The 18,071-nt window shown below is 44.3% G+C and overlaps 1 protein-coding gene across 2 annotated transcripts in view; it reads right to left on the bottom strand.

Moving 5' to 3' along the window:
* The window catches only part of TMEM65 (transmembrane protein 65), a 101,241-nt gene that overhangs the window by 10,977 nt on the left and 72,193 nt on the right, over positions 1-18,071 (bottom strand). For both annotated transcript variants that reach the window (XM_056522719.1, XM_056522718.1), the window contains 3 exons: positions 16,734-16,801; positions 5,637-5,691; positions 2,595-2,637 (listed from right to left, as the gene is read on the bottom strand). In XM_056522719.1, coding sequence (XP_056378694.1) covers positions 2,595-2,637; positions 5,637-5,691; positions 16,734-16,801 — 166 coding nt within the window. The remainder of the gene's footprint in view (positions 1-2,594; positions 2,638-5,636; positions 5,692-16,733; positions 16,802-18,071) is intronic.

Raw genomic sequence — 18,071 nt, forward strand, 5'->3', positions numbered from 1 at the left:
TCTACTGCCACCTCTGTCCATGTCAGGAACTGTCCAAAGCAGGAGAGGTTTGCTATGGGGAATTGTTCCGGACTTGGACAGAGATGGCAGCAGAGAGCAATGTGGCAAGACTGGAAAGAACTACGCAACATCCTGTGGAGCATACAGCAGCTGATAAGTACTGGAAGGATTAGGATTTTGAAATAGAAGTAATTTCCAAATCTGTAGAACTTTCTGGGACCAGCTGATTTAAAAATATTTCTTTTCCTCTGGAGTACCCTTATAGGAAGACACCAATATTACACATGGCACATGGTAGGTGAGGGCCTTGATATAGAATTTTTCACTGGTGTTAAAGGGGTACTCCCGTGGAAATTATTATTATTATTTTTTTAAATCAACTGGTGCCAGAAAGTTAAACAGATTAATAAATTCTATTAAAAAAACTTAATTTTTCCAGTACTTTTTAGGGTCTGTATGCTACAGAGGAAATGGTTTTCTTTTTGGAACACAGAGCTCTCTGCTTACATCATGACCACAGTGCTCTCTGCTGACATCTCTGTCCATTTTAGGAACTGTCCAGAGCAGCATATGTTTGCTATGGGGATTTTCTCCTACTCTGGACAGTTCCTAAAATGGACAGAGATGCCAGCAGAGAGCACTGTGGTCATGATGTTAGCAGAGAGCTCTGTGTTCCAAAAAGAAAGGAATTTCCTCTGTAGTATTCAGCAGCTAATAAGTACTGGAAGGATTAAGATTTTTTAATAGAAGTAATTTACAAATCTGTTTAACTTTCTGACACCAGTTGATTTAAAAAAAAAAAAAATTTTAAAAAAATAAATAAAAAGGTTTTCCACAGGAGTACCCCTTTAAAGAGCTTCAGGGTCTATTCACACGTACAGTATTCTGCACAGATTTGATGCGCAGGATTTTCTGCTGCAGATTTCAATGTAAACTGAATGACTGAGCACAGCTTGAAATCCTGCACAGAATACCGTACGTGTGAATAGACCCTCAAGGAGATATAAAGTGAAGACAACCTATGTCCATATAACCTATTTGAGCATATGGGGATATGCTTGGCTTCTTGTGGACACAATCTGGCCTTGTATTACAAGGATGGCTATCCCTCTGAATGGCTAACGTGTACAGTAATACTACTGGGTGACTATAGCTCGTCCAAGCAAGCCCCAGTTGTTTGCCAGTGGTGCTGGGAGCAGGACCCGGCCCATATTTTGAAAGGGGTTATATCAGGTGGCCTTGACGTGGCGAGTGGGCTTGCACATTTTGACCAAAAGGTTCAGTAACAACTAGGGATCGACCGATTATCGGTTTGGCCGATATTATCGGCCGATATTCACGATTTTGGACATTATCGGCAATTACTTTGCCGATATGCCGATAATGCCCCGCCCCAAGACCGCCGCCGCCCCGTTGCCTCCCCCATCCCCGGTTTTATAATTTCCTGTTCCCTGGGTCCGCTGCGCAATAACGAGTGACGTCCTCGACGCGACGTCACCGTCAGTGCGCACAGTGACAGCACAGGACGCCACTAGAGCCAGAAGTAGCGCGGACCCCGGGAACAGGTAATTATAAAACCGGGGAGGCAATGGGGCAGCGGCGGTGGTTGGACTAGGGAGGACTCCAGGACAGGCAAGGGGAGAGTAACGGGTGGCGGCGGCGGTCTCTGGCCCCGCAAAAGCCGCTGCAGTTCATTGATTTAAATCACTGTTCTGCAGCGGCCTCTGTGGGGCCGGGGGGGGGGGGGGGTGGGGGGGTAATAGCAGATAACTTATATCGGAACATCGGTATAAGTTATCGGCCTCAAAGTTAACATATTATCGTGTTGGTATCGGCCCTAAAAAATCAATATCGGTCGATCCCTACTAACAACCTGTTAGTTTTTAAAACTATGCCGAGAAGCAAATGGATCATAGTACAAGTTGTGGAGGTGCCGCCATGTTCTTTTTCTCTATTTGTAAGTTGCAAATTAAGATCAGTTTATGGCAGTAAAACATGCAGGGATATTCAAGAAGATGTACTGAATACTTAAGGAAGTATTAAATCGGCACTCTCATCAAAACTAATTTTTACTATTACACTCCTTATGGTAAATAAAAAAATCTTTCTAATGTACTTTGTGTAAAAAAATTTAAAAAAATCAAGATTTCTATGTTTTGTATATAAAAATGCTGCAACTAGGTGTCTCCCTACTTGTCCAAAGCACATTCCCCCCCCCCCCCCCCCATCTTTTGCACAGACTTTGGACTCCTGCTGGCCTGGCAGAAGTCTGAAATCAGGAAATGCTGAGGGGGGGTGTGTGCAGCCTTAGCCAATCATAGCTCATCTCACACTGAACTGCTCTGGGCTGTGTGTGGCAGAGTGAGGGAGGAAGTTCTCCCCTGTATGGCTTCAGATGATGTCACGCCTGCTGGGGAACGCCCCTTCCCAGTCTGTGAATCTGACTGAGCAGAAAATACAGAATAATATCAAGGTAGAAAACAAAAAAATAATAAAAATAAAGGCAGGGGGTGGTTTATCATGATGGGGGCAGTGACCTGGGAGGATTATAAAATGTAACAAGATCATGACAGGTTCTCTTTAAAGGAACTTACCCAAGTCCGGCAATATCCGACACCAGGTTTCCTAGAGCGGCAGCTGCAAACCAAACAAGAATCATTATATGGGATATAATACAACATCATTCAGGGCAAATACTAAGTTAGAGGACATCGATACAAGAAAAGGACAAGAGGACAAGAAAAGGGTCGACATGTCTGATCTAAACTGCCTGAGGTGTCTGGCAGCGGCCGGCCCCTCTTCTCTCAATTGACAACACAGGAACAAACAGTCATGTTTATAGGCCAACAGCTATGGATGGTGTATGGTCACCTTATACAATTTACAATGGGGCAGATTAGGTCATAATACTTGCTAATTCTTTGTATATTATCTTGATATTCTGATGACATCACTACAGCCAGGAACCTGTCCTACTTGTAGAAAGCGTCATCATTGCTCTTTATCGACCCAGAAACTGTAGTCACCTGAGAGTCCGAGACAAGAATCACCTCATGACTCATTTATAACCTCAAGCAGCGTTCGCCGTATCCCCCGGAGTGTCCGTGCGGGAAGTCATTACTATCCAACAAAGATGGCCCCTCACCTCGCCAGAAATAGCAGCACTCTATTATACAAGCCCCCGAGCGCAGTACTGTGCGGTCATACATGAATCCTAAACGGTATCGAGCAAGATTACAAAACACTGTCTGTATCAGGATCAGACTATATATATATATATATATATATATATATATATATATATATATATATATATATATATATACACATATACACAGTGGTCCCTCAACATACGATGGTAATCCGTCGTTTGTTGAAACCATCGTATGTTGAGGGATCCGTGCAATGTAAAGTATAGGACAGTGGTCTACAACCTGCGGACCTCCAGATGTTGCAAAACTACAACACCCAGCATGCCCGGACAGCCAACGGCTGTCCGGGCATGCTGGGAGTTGTAGTTTTGCAACATCCGGAGGTCCGCAGGTTGAAGACCACTGGTATAGGAAGTTATATTCACGTGTCCCCGCCGCTCCGGACCGTCACCGCTTGTCACCGCTGCCCTGGATGTCGCCGTCCATCGCTGTCGCCGCGTCCCCGGGGTATCCCCACCACTCCGGCAAGGCCTCTGCTTCCCCGGCATCCTCGCTCTCGCACGCCGCTCCTATTGGATGACGGGACGGCGTGCGCAGCGACGTGATGACGACGATTGAGAGCGCCGACGATGCAGAGGATCCCGATGAGGACGCGCCGGAGCCCCGAGGACAGGTAAGTGATCGTCAGCGGACCACACGGGGCACCGTAAACGGCTATCCGGTGGCAGCTGAAGCAGTCTGCGCTGCCGGATAGCCGTTTATGCGATGGCCCCGACATATAGAAGCATCGTATCTTGATGTTACCTTCAACATGCGATGTCCTCTGAGAGGCCATCACATGTTGAAATTATCCTATGTCGGGGCCATCGTAGGTCGGGGGGTCAATGTGTACACACATATATATATATATATATATATATATAAAAACGAAAAAAAGTGTGAATGAGAGATAAAGAGAAAAAAGGAGGCCAAGAAAAGCAGAATATCGCTAGTGCACAGTATAAAAACATAAACCTTTGACGTATAAATAAAACAAATAACTGCAATTTAGCCGCAAATGCATAAAAAGGACACAGATCGATGGATAAGTGAAACACCCAAAATAATAGTCAAGGGTAAACACGTAACACACAGGCCTTCACAACTCTATTTCACAAACCTGTATCAGGAACTCTCAAGCTAACCATAGAGGCAAAGAAAACTCAATTCACCCAATACACCAAATTGTGTAGAAGAAAAAAAATGCAAGATTACAAACAGGTACAAATGTTAACAGAAAAACAAGTACAAGGTCCCAACGTGTTTCCCCCGGATGGTGTCGGCATCATCAGGGGAAAAAAAAAAGTCTACATGAAGCCAGTAAACACAAGATAATAGCTGAAATAGGCAGTTGATATGTAACAGAGCTAAACAGAGTTAAATAGAGCTCAGGGTGTCAGTAAGTGGCTCTATTTAGTGCCAAAAGACCATCAGAAAGGTCAAATATGCCCAATACCAAGCCGCTCCCTTGGACCCCCTGCCTGTAGACCAGTGTTTTCAAACCAGTGTGTCTGCAGCTGTTGCAAATCAACAACTTCAGCTTTACAAAGTCCCAACTTGTTTCACCTAGATGGTGTCAGGAGCATCAGGGGATAAAAATCTATATAAAGCCAGTAAAAACACAAGGTTATGGCCTGAATAGGCAGTTGATAAGTCCCATACAGCTAAATAGAGTTAAACTGAGCTCATGGTGTCAGCACGTGGCTCTATTTAGTGCTAAAGACCATCAAAAAGGTTCAATAGGCCTAATACCAAGCCGCTCCCTCGGGCCCTTTGCCTGTAAAGACCAATGTTTCCGAAGCAGTGTGCCTCCAGCTGTTGCAAAAATGCAACTCCTGGATAAGGCCTACTTAAAACACCCAAAATGATAGTCAAGGATAAACACGTGATAAGGGCCTCCACAAATCTGTATCAGGAACTCTCAAGCTACCTATAGAGGCAAAGAAAACCTAATTCATCCAGTAAAACAAATTGTGTAGCAACAACAAATAACTATGCAAATTACAAACAGGTACCAACTGTACTAGAAAAACAATTACAAATGCCCAACAGGTTTCCCCCGTATTGTGTCGGGATCATCAGGGGACACAAATCTATATAAAGCCCGTAAACACAAGATATTAACCCAAATAGGCCGTTGGTAACTTACATAGAGCTAAATACAGTTAAACAGAGCTCAGTGTTTCAGTAAGTGGCTTTATTTAGTGCCAAAGACCATCAGAAAGGTCCAGTATACCCAATACCTAGCCGCTCCCTCAGATTCTGTGCCTATGAGATCAGTCTTTTCCAACCAGTGTGCCTCCAGCTGTTGCAAAACTACAACTTCCAGTATGCCCGGACAGCCTTCGGCTGTCCGGGCATGCTGGGAGCTGTAGTTTTGCAACAGCTGGAGGCACACTGGTTGGAAAAGACTGCTGTAGACTTTCAGGTTACACAGCCTCTTACCTGCCATTGTGGAAATTCCTAAAAGAGCTCCAATATGGAATTCTATCTGTGTTCCCTGTAAGAAAAAAAAAATATATAAAATATATTAGTCCAGTCGTACAGTCAAACCACAGGCCATTACATATGGGGCAGGAGGAAAATCCTAGGTGTATACAGCGGCTTAAGTGACCACAACCAGATCAATAGACGACAATCAATTATTGATGATCACAGTACACACAGGCCCGAAAGTGAATCTTCACTAATAATCACAGCGTCCGCTTTAGCTACACCAGTCAATGTGAATTACATTCATAATAAATACCTTATACACTTATAACAGGTGTTGGAGTTTGATTTTTTTTTTTTCTGACACAAAGCTCCAAATCCCCAGAATAGACATAAATGATATAATTCTTGCTGCTAGCATCCACCACTAGAGGGAGCCTAGGAGCTTACTGCATACAGTCAGGATGAGCTGCAGTTTTGTTGAAGAAAATCAGTTCCATTCATCCAATGGATGAATCTCCTTTTTATAGAAATCATAGCTTATAAAAAAAATAAAAATAAAAGACCACTAGGGGTCCCCATAACATCCAGAACATAATCCTGCCCGGCTGCAGCATCATCTTTGTCCCAGTCGAAACACAGTCCAGGAAGTGAGGGCGGGGCTAGCACTCCTTGTGCTCACTCCTGTCCTATCAGACTGCAGCATGAAAACAGAGAGGAGGGGGTTACAGAGCAGCCTGCAGTGATTGGATGAAGAGACCCGGTGCAGCACAGAAGACTCAAGGAGGAAGTGAATGCATGGTGAGTTAGGGTGGGCTCAGTGGTTGCCTCAGACACACTCCTTCCTGAGCAGTGGATTTCAGAATGAGTGAGCAGCAGAATGGGGCTGGCAAATATGTTTTTTTTTTTTTTAGGCACTCCTGCTCCATTATAAAAATATTAGCATTGACAGAACAGCAATTTAACTGAGAACCAGAATGCATCCGATCAGGATACCCTCCCACCAGTTCATCATTGTTTTTGGAAACCAGTATTGTGAAGCCAAATACCCTAAAACACATTTTCAAGTGACAATACAACTATAATCACTGGAAGCTCCATGGCAGTGTTTCCCAACCTGTGTACCTCCAGCTGTTGCAAAACCGCAATTTCCAGCATGTCTGGACAGCCGAGGTTGAGTCGGAAGAGGGGATAGGAGGATGAGGTATGAAGATGAGATAGGAGGTCAGGATGTGAGAATCAGATAAGAGGAAGGATAGGATGACGGGAGAGGAGGACGAGGACGGGAGAGGAGGACGGGAGAGGAGGACGGGAGAGGAGGACGGGAGAGGAGGACGGGAGAGGAGGACGGGAGAGGAGGACGGGAGAGGAGGACGGGAGAGGAGGACGGGAGAGGAGGACGGGAGAGGAGGACGGGAGAGGAGGACGGGAGAGGAGGACGGGAGAGGAGGACGGGAGAGGAGGACGGGAGAGGAGGACGGGAGAGGAGGACGGGAGAGGAGGACGGGAGAGGAGGACGGGAGAGGAGGACGGGAGAGGAGGACGGGAGAGGAGGACGGGAGAGGAGGACGGGAGAGGAGGACGGGAGAGGAGGACGGGAGAGGAGGACGGGAGAGGAGGACGGGAGAGGAGGACGGGAGAGGAGGACGGGATAGGAGGACGGGATAGGATGACGGGATAGGATGACGAGATAGGATGACGAGATAGGATGACGAGATAGGATGACGAGATAGGATGACGAGATAGGATGACGAGATAGGATGACGAGATAGGATGACGAGATAGGATGACGAGATAGGATGACGAGATAGGATGACGAGATAGGATGACGAGATAGGATGACGAGATAGGATGACGAGATAGGATGACGAGATAGGATGACGAGATAGGATGACGAGATAGGATGACGAGATAGGATGACGAGATAGGATGACGAGATAGGATGACGAGATAGGATGACGAGATAGGATGACGAGATAGGATGACGAGATAGGATGACGAGATAGGATGACGAGATAGGATGACGAGATAGGAGGTCGGGATATGAGAATGAGATCTGCAGATGGGATGTGATGACAGGATGTGAGAACGAGATGTGAGGTCAGGGTGTGGGAATGACAAAGAGGAGATATGAGGACAGGATAGGAGGACGGGATAAGAGGTTTAGATATGAGGGCAGGATATGAGGTTGAGATACAAGGACAGGATAGGAGGACGAGATATCAGAACGTGATAGGATGGGATATCAGGTCCAGATAAGAAGTTTAGATATGAGGGCGGTACATGGGGTTGAGATAGGCGGATGTGGACGGGATAGGAGGTTTGGATATGGGGGCGGGATATGAGATTGAGATACAAGGATGGGACAGGATATGAGGATGAGATAGGAGGACGGGATAGAAGGACGGGATAGGAGGACGGGATAGGAGGACGGGGATAGGAGGACGGGATAGGAGGACGGGATAGGAGGACGGGATAGGAGGACGGGATAGGAGGACAGGATAGGAGGACAGGATAAAAAGTTTAGATACGAGGGCAGGATATGAGGTTGAGATACGAGGGCAGGATATGAGGTTGAGATACGAGGGCGGGATAGGAGGGCGGGATAGGAGGGCGGGAGAGGAGGGCGGGAGAGGAGGGCGGGAGAGGAGGGCGGGAGAGGAGGGCGGGAGAGGAGGGCGGGAGAGGAGGGCGGGAGAGGAGGGCGGGAGAGGAGGACAGGATAGGAGGTTTAAATAGGGGATGATGAGCTATCAGACCTTGATAGGAGGAGGGATATGAGGATGAGATATGAAAATGACATACATGGTCGGGATAGGAGGACGGGATAAGAGTTCGGGATAAGAGTGTCATTGTTGCCATTTCTCTCCCACAAGGATTAGGTAGGAAGGCTGGGCAATGCTGGATACCCTGGATACTCTGCTAGTAGCAGCTAATACTGAATGTAACAGTGCACGCACACAGCGCAGCAAACACTACTGAATGTAACAGTGCACGCACACAGCGCAGCAAACACTACTGAATGTAACAGTGCACGCACACAGCGCAGCAAACACTACTGAATGTAACAGTGCACGCACACAGCGCAGCAAACACTACTGAATGTAACAGTGCACGCACACAGCGCAGCAAACACTACTGAATGTAACAGTGCACGCACACAGCACAGCAAACACTACTGAATGTAACAGTGCACGCACACAGCGCAGCAAACACTACTGAATGTAACAGTGCACGCACACAGCGCAGCAAACACTACTGAATGTAACAGTGCACGCACACAGCGCAGCAAACACTACTGAATGTAACAGTGCACGCACACAGCGCAGCAAACACTACTGAATGTAACAGTGCACGCACACAGCGCAGCAAACACTACTGAATGTAACAGTGCACGCACACAGCGCAGCAAACACTACTGAATGTAACAGTGCACGCACACAGCGCAGCAAACACTACTGAATGTAACAGTGCACGCACACAGCGCAGCAAACACTACTGAATGTAACAGTGCACGCACACAGCGGACACATCATTACTTTACTATACAATCATAAAGCTTTATGTGCTGAAACTGGAATATCCCTTTAACTACTTGGAGGACGGAGGGGGATTTAACCAGTTATGGGATGTGCGGTATCCGGATTATAGCTAGTGCCAGGAGGCAGCTGATGGATTCCACCTCCTCCAGAAAGACACGGAGACCACAGCTATAATTAATGGGTACGCTGTATAATCACCGCCCCCGGGCACTGCCGCCGGCACTGTCACACCGAGGCTCAGCCCAAATCCGCCTTGTTGTCAGGGATACCGAGAAGATGCTGGCAAAGCTTCAGCACCATGATAAAAGGAAGCGTCCACCGCGCTGATCACAGACGCCGCACGTGGCACAAAGTCCGAATCAGATTAAACAACATGGCGTCAGTATTGTGGGCACACGATAAAGTTCTAATTATAGAACAGTGCCCCCCCCAATCGGTAGATCTCCAGCTGTTGCTAAACTACAACTCCCAGTATGCCCTGACAGCCGCAGGCTGTCAGGGCATACTGGGAGTTGTAGTTTAGCAACAGCTGGAGAGCCACAGATTGAAAACCACTGCACTAAAACATCGCTTATTTTTTGATGTGCTTTCCAAAAATCGCTGCAAGGAACGCAATGAGTAAATGGCGACCCAGTGTAATATGCGAGGGGAGGATTTTAGAGGAATTCGGCCTTTAACTCCTTAAAGTACAGGGAGTGCTGGAACTGCAGTGTTGTTGTCCCCAAAGGTCATTTCTGACTTCCCAGGGGCATGCAAAAAAAAATAAAAATAAAATTACAATTATTTATACATAATGGGGAAGATTTATCAAAACCTGTGCAGAGGAGAAGTTGACCAGTTGCCCATAGCAACCAATCAGATCGCTTCTTTCATTTTTAACAAGGCCTCTGCAAAATGAAAGAAGTGATCTGATTGGTTGCTATGGGCAACTGGGCAACTTTTCCTTTGCACAGGTTTTGATAAATCTCCCCCAGTATATATATATATATATATATATATATATATATATATATATATATATATAGTAAGGGTGCATAAACACCACGTTACTGGATGCTAATTACAATTAAAAAATAAAATAAAAAATTATATATATGTGTGTGTGTGTGTATAAAAACTAGAGATGAGCGAACTTGCAGTAAATTCGATTCGTCACGAACTTCTCGGCTCAGCAGTTGATGACTTTTCCTGCATAAATTAGTTCAGCTTTCAGGCGCTCCGGTGGGCTGGAAAAGGTGGATACATTCCTAGGAGAGAGTCTCCAGCCACCGGAGCACCTGAAAGCTGAACTAATTTATGCAGGATAAGTCATCAACTGCTGAGCCGAGAAGTTCGTATTACGTTTTTTTCTTTAAAAAAACGGATGCAACCGAACATCATTTTTCAACCATATATGGGTTAAGATTTGTACACACGTTTTGATACAGTTTAGTCAGGTTTTGAGGAATCTGTTTTCATCAAAAACCTGACACAGGAACTGTATTGCAAAAACATGGTGTGAATGCAGCCTAACTCCCATAATTAGGAGTTGCACAAATGGCGTAGCCCTGTGAGCTACACAGTGTAGTAATGCGGCTTGTGTGGCTAGGCCCCTTGCGCAAGTCTCATTAAAGGGGTACTCCGGTGAAAACCTTTTTTCTTTTAAATCAACTGGTGGCAGAAAGTTAAACATATTTGTAAATTACTTCTATTAAAAAATCTTAATCCTTCCTGTACTTATTAGCTGCTGAACACTACAGAGGAAATTCTTTTCTTTTTGGAATGCTCTCTGATGACATCACGAGCACAGTGCTCTCTGCTGACGTTATTATTATAATAATAATAATAACGCTTTATTTACTGTTGTCCTTGGTGGGATTTGAACCCAAGTACCCAGCACTGCAAGGCAGCAGTGCTAACCACTGAGCCACCATGCTGCCCTTAGCATACATCTGCTATGCACGGTTGCTAAAATGGACAGAGATGTCAGCAGAGAGCACTGTGTTCGTGATGTCATCAGTGTTCCAAAAAGAAAGGAATTTCCTCTGTAGCATTCAGCAGCTAATAAGTACTGGAAGGATTAAGATTTTTTAATAGAAGTAATTTACAATATGTTTAACTTTCTGCCACCAGTTGATTTAAAAGAAAAAAGGTTTTCACCGGAGTACCCCTTTAAAGCTTCTCGATCAACCTCAATGGTCACAAACAGGCACAAAGGGGAAATACCCCTTTAGGGTAGGATCACACGTGTCGTATTTTGCTAAGTATTCTCTGGAGTTGATTTTTCTACCTATTGACTTCAATGGGTTGGAAAATACGCAGCAGTAAATACTTATCAAAATACAACAAGTGTGACCCTACCCCTAGGATGTATTCATATTTGATGCACAGGATCTGAAGCTGCAGAGTTGTAATGTTAATGTAAACTAAATAACTGTACACAGCATCAAATCTGCAGCTTCAAATCCTGCGCATCAAATATGTGCAGGATACTGTACGTGTGAACAGACCCTTAGAGGAGTACTGTTGTGTACAGGGGATAAGTGTCAGATTGTGGGGGGTCTGACTGCTGGGACCCCCCACGATCTCCTGCACGGAGCTGTGTCGACCACTGCATGAAGCGGCAGCCAACACGGCCCCTCCATGCATCTCTATGGGAGAACCGGAGATACAGCGTGACTCCGGGTCTCTCCCATAAAGACAAAAGGAGGGGGGAAGTTGACAACCACTTGCGGGGGTCGACAGTCTCCTTGCACAGAGCACAGGGACAAAATGTACCCAAAGGTGACAAACTTGGACATAATGGAAGTCTATGGTAGACACCACAGAAGGTCTGTGCGGCCCGCCTCTCATACTAAAGAGGTGGTCTATGATAAGGCCTTTACGATCAATCGCACCATTGAAAAATACTGGCAAAAAGCAACAAGTACAGACTGCTGCCGAAATATACAAGGAAACATTATCAGATTATCTGAGGCTTTACCGCCTGCAAATTGACATCTGTAAGAGATCATATGTACCAGCTATCGGAACGTCCAGCCGGCCCGGCCTAACCATGTGTGACATGTCTTATTGAGTCCTTCTCGGAGTGTGACCTTCAGGGAGAGAAAGTCAATTGTGTTACTAAAAAAAGGGACTGAAGAAATAGCGGCGTGACCGCCACACTCAGCGCACAGCTGTTAAGGAGCCGAACAGAGATTCGCAGGCGTGTTCAGGCCCTGGCAGCTTGTAAACATCACACAACTTCATGGAAGTACTCACTGGGGAGCTGATCTACGTGGTGAAGACAATATTACGGTAATTTGCACACAGAAAAAAAAAATGATACATATAAAAAAACATATATAAAAAAAAAAAATTATATATATTAATTTGCACACAGAAAAAAAAATGATACATATAAAAAAAAATATATAAAAAAAAATTATATATATATATATATATATATATATATATTTTATTATAATATATTTTATATATATATATATATATATATATATATATTTTTTTTTTTATTATTATAATATATTTTATTTATATATATATATAATTTTTTTTTTGATTATAATATAAAGAAAGGAGTCAGCACTCGAGAGTCCCAGTGCAAGTGTCCAACCAGCGTGCCACCGCCGGATCAAGCTAAATTCCATCCCAAGTGAAGACACAGCAAACTGCAGCAGCATATGGGTGAATAAAGTGGCTAGAAGTTTATTTGCACCAACAAGTACATGCGACATTTCGGCCAAATGGCCTTTCTCAAGCACTTGTTGCTTGAAAAAGGCCACTTGGCCGAAACGTCGCATGTACTTGTTGGTAAAAATAAACTTCTAGCCACTTTATTCACCCATATGCTGCTGCAGTTTGCTGTTTCTACACACATACTAGTTGAGTACCCGGCGTTGCCCGGTTTTTCCTTCCCAATCCTTGTTGGGGAGGAAGATCAACAAAGGAGGAAGCTTTTGACTTCATATCCCGTCCTCATATATTGTTGTCATATCCCGTCCTCAGGTGGGACTGATTTGTGAAGATATTGCAAGCTGAAAATAGAAGGGGACGTGGCTTTGTGGGACTGGGCGTGATTTGCAAGCCAGACCAATGCACAAAAAAAGAGTAGAGAATAAAAGGGGTGGGCTTAAAAAGTGGGCGTGTCTTTGTGAGATGGGGTGTGGCTTGCAAGCCAGATTGACCCATTCACCAGGAGATGCAGAGTGGAGCTCGTGGAGTAAGGTACTGGAAGTCTCATATACTTGCATGGGACTTGAAACAAAAACCCATCTTTTATATAAGGGTGTAGGTAAGGGTTAATTTAAAGGGGTACTCCGCCCCTAGACATCTTATCCCCTATCCAAAGGATAGGGGATAAGATGTCAGATCGCCGGGGTCCCACTGCTGGGGACCCTGGGGATCGCTGCTGCAGCACCCCGCTATCATTACTGCGCAGAGCGAGATCACTCTGCACGCAATGGCGGGCAATACAGGGGCCGGAGCATCGTTACGTCATGGCTCCGCCCCTCGTGATGTCACGGCCCGCCCCCGTCAATACAAGTCTATGGAAGGGGGCGTGGCAGTCACGCCCCCTGCCATAGACTTGCATTGAGGGGACGGGCCGTGATGTCATGAGGGGCGGAGCCATGACATCACGCTGCTCCGGCCCCTGTATCGCCCGTCATTACCCACAGAGCGAACTCGCTCTGCGCAGTAATGATAGCGGGGTGCTGCAGCAGCGATCCCCGGGGTCCCCAGCAGCGGGACCGCGGCGATCTGACATCTTATCCCCTATGCTTTGGATAGGGGATAAGATGCCAGGGGCGGAGTACCCCTTTAACTATCATATATTTTTATTTGACATATAAGTAATATGTTTACCAGGTATTATTGAAATATCTCCAGCCGTAACGTAGTTACGTGGGAACATACATTTACACGTAGATTTGCATGGGACGTTTTTTTGGCATGCTTCAGTAAATGCTGTAATGCCTAGTAGGACCTGTTCAGACCTATCTAAAGTAAATACAGTACAATAAGTATTTTATTTTGGTGCTGTATCCCTTTAATACGTATTTTTTTTATATTATAAAAGCTGGCGTACAGACAGAAGGCAGAAACCAATTACTGTGCAATTTTACGTCACGTAACCCGCAATAAACCACATACACAACATTGCACAGTAATTGGTTTCTATGGGCAACATCTCTTTTTACACCAGTCACAAATCCCATTGTTTCCACTCAGAAACCTCATTAATTCGACACCTCCCACAGAATCCGCATTGTGCTTTCTGGGACCGTGGCCCGGGGTTTGTGGGTCCCTGTAAAATATGCTGCGGCGCTATAAATAACTGTAATTATTATACAATGAGGCAAATACAATTCCTCTGGCAGAGCACAACATGTCAGCTGCCATCAGACTAAGAGAAGCGCTTACTGAGACTAGATTACTGTATTACAATGGACCAGATGATATGGAGAACGCAGATCTCCGGCAAAGCAAGGGTTCTTTTCCATGGAGTTGTCAACACTGTTACCCTATTAGAAAATAGAAGACTCCTGCAGCCACAATGAGCATCTCTTTTTCTGAGCTCATTGTGTAATGCTTCATTTGACCTGCGGGGGTGCTGCAGGGATTACAGCTGATTTCTATGTATGATATACCCAGGTAGCAGATACACTGTAATGAGCGTGTTGTCCAGAGACCACTCTACCAAAATAAAATAAAAAGTGTGGTTGAAAAGAAAAGGGTCAGCTGACTACCTGCAACCTACCCCTATCCCCTTCCAAAAGGCTAAATGTGAGAAACACAATATTTTGGAGGACAGAAATGTAAGGGGTTACCCAGAATTAGAAGAACAAAGCTGCTTTTGCCCCGAAAACATCTCCACCTCCTGGTGCTGGGGGGCCAGGGCTGCCATAGTGGTGACCCCCTCAGCCAGTGATTGACCCCCCCCCCCCCCCCAGCACCAGGAAGTGGGGCACATCTTAGACCAGTAGGAACAATACTGGAGGTAAAAAAATTATCCAGGAAAAATTTTTTTTTTTCTTATATATCAACTGGCTTCAGAAAGTTAAACAGATTTGTAAATTACTTCTATTAAAAAAATCTTAATCCTTTCAGTACTTATTAGCTGCTGAATTTGAGTTGTTCTTTCCTGTCTAAGTGCTCTCTGATGACACCTGTCTCGGGAACCGCTCAGTTTAGAAGCAAATCCCCATAGCAAACCTCTTCCACTCTGTGCCGTTCCCGAGACAAGCAGAGATGTCAGCAGAGAGCACTGTTAATTATTGAAAGGATTAAGATTTTTTAATAGAAGTAATTTACAAATCTGTTTAACTTTCTGGAGCCAGTTGATATAAGAAAACATTTTTTTTTCCTGGAATACCCCTTTAAGGAGGCAGCCTGTGCATTTTTTGTCAAACTTTTTGACAAAATAAAAATGTAAAAAATTGTCCTATTCCGTCCTCTAACTTTTTTATTTTAATATACAGGGCTGTATGAGAGCTCATTATTTGCAGTTTTTATTGGTACCATTTTTGCATTAATGGGGCTTTTAAATTGTTTTTAATAAATTATTTTGTGATGCGACTAAAAATCAGCATTTTTTTTTTTTTATTACCTTTATGCCGTCCACTATACGGGGTAATAAACATTATATTTCAATAGTTCAGATATTTCTGCATGGGGAAACGCCAAATATGAAAGCACACAGCTTTTCCCCAAACCTGCATGACAAATTTGCCTTATGAACAGACATAACGTTTTCCAACGTCATAGCAAAAATAGAAAAACCTCTATTTAAAAGGGGTGCTCCACTGGAAATTATTTTTTTTTTTAATCAACTGAGTCCAGAAAGTTCAGATATTTCTGCATGGGGAAATACCAAATATGTTGATTTTTTTTAACTTTCTTTAATGGGAAGGGGGGGGCTAACCCTATAGATGCCATGCTCAACGTATTTTTATTGGGGGGGTGCTTTTTTTTTTTTTTTTTTAAAGCAACAATATTTATTTTACACTTTTCAAGTTCCCACAGGGGACTATTACTAGCAATCATAGCTGTGTACTGTAATATCATAGTACTGACCAGTGCTATCATCCGTCTTCTTGTACAGTCTGTCTTTGTAGGCAGCGCAAGATCATCAGCCATCCTGCATGTCAGGTTGGTAAGAGACCTACAGCAGCCTTTTGCACTCATTAGACCCCTGTGATTGCATTGCAGGGGTCCGATGAGCCCACCTAAATCCATAATTTTGCCTATAGATACCGTGATCTGCATTGAGCATGGCATCTATAGGGTTAATGACAAACATTAGCATAATTGCTGATGTCCGCCATTAGCGTCAAGGTCCAGGCTGCCAATAGCGCCTGGGACCCGACGTGCATGAAGCGAGTGCAGCTCCTTCGCTCGCTTCATGTTTATGACATAAATGTACGTCCTGGTGCAATACACCCCAGGGTACCATGACGTACATTTACGTCATGGGTCATCTAAGGGTTAAAGGCCTGACATACATACTATTACAGAAATGCTGACTACATTTTCCTCAAGGAGGACTTCCACTATATTTGGTAATAACAGAGATAAAATGTCTTACCGCAGCGATCATAATAGCGTTATCCAAGAAGCCAAACCCAATAAATGGTAGTGCATTGTGGACGAAGACTGGAATAGAAAAAGTGGGAAAATCAAAGAGGGTTAAAGGGGTATTCCATGAAAAAAAACATTTATTTATATATCAACTGGCTCCAGAAAGTCAAACAGATTCGTATTAATACTTCTATTAAAAAAATCTTAATTTTTCCAATAATTATCAGCTGCTGAAGTTGAGTTGTTCTTTTCTTTCTGGCAACAGTGCTCTCTGCTGACACCTTTGTCTGTCTCGGGAACTGCGCAGAGCAGAAGAGGTTTCCTATGGGGATTTACTTCTACTCTGGACAGTTCCCGAGACAGGTGTCATCAGAGAGCACTTAGACAGAAAAGAAAACTCAACTTCAACAGCTCATAAGTACTGAAAGGATTAAGATTTTTTTTTTATATATATAACTGTTTATTTTCATATTTTTCAAGACAGTTTACAGAAATGAAAAATCACAAACAAATACATTAAACATAAAGAGTTATGGATAACTTTGATCTCCTATATATATGTAGCTTCACATCATATATGGTAACATGGTAATAACAGAAGTTAAGTTATAAGGACAACTAGAATCTCCTCCCGTCATGTAATCAGGTTATTACCTACTACCAAGCAAGTGGCAATATTCATGAAATAATAGCTACCGTCCATTCGTGAAATAATACGTTAAGGTTGCATTGAATGTAGGTGAGAATGGTCCGTTGTTTGTGAGAGCAAAGGAAAGAAGAATAAAGCTTAAAAAAAAATCATAAAACGCGTGACATGAGAAAAAGACAAAAACAAAAACAGAAAAACAAAACAAAAAAAACAAGAAAAGAATGAGAGAGACAGAATAAAAAGGGAGGAATGGGTACAAGTATAGAGAGACTTCTAGAACATCTCTCTCACCCACATGGACCCCCCCATCACGGAGTGTTATTATTGGAGTTGATCAGCTTCAAACGTATCCCATGGTGACCAGATCTTGTAGAAAGCAGGGAGTTCATTATCTATGGAGGCCGAAAGGTACTCCAGTCTCCTAATGTCGCGTAACCTATCCATCAGTAGGTTTAAAGGGGTAGTCCAGTGGTGAAAAACTTATCCCCTATCCTAAGGATAGGGGATAAGTTTGAGATTGCGGGGGTCCGACCGCTGGGGCCCCCCCGCGATCTCTCTGTACGGGGCCCCCTCTCTCTTCCGAGATAGCGGGTGTCGACCCCCGCACGAGGCGGCGGCCGACACGCCCCCTCAATACATCTCAATGGCAGAGCCGGAGATTGCCGAAGGCAGCGCTTCGGCTCTGCCATAGAGTTG

Source organism: Hyla sarda, chromosome 5 (genome assembly GCF_029499605.1).
Source record: "Hyla sarda isolate aHylSar1 chromosome 5, aHylSar1.hap1, whole genome shotgun sequence".
NCBI lineage: Eukaryota > Metazoa > Chordata > Amphibia > Anura > Hylidae > Hyla > Hyla sarda.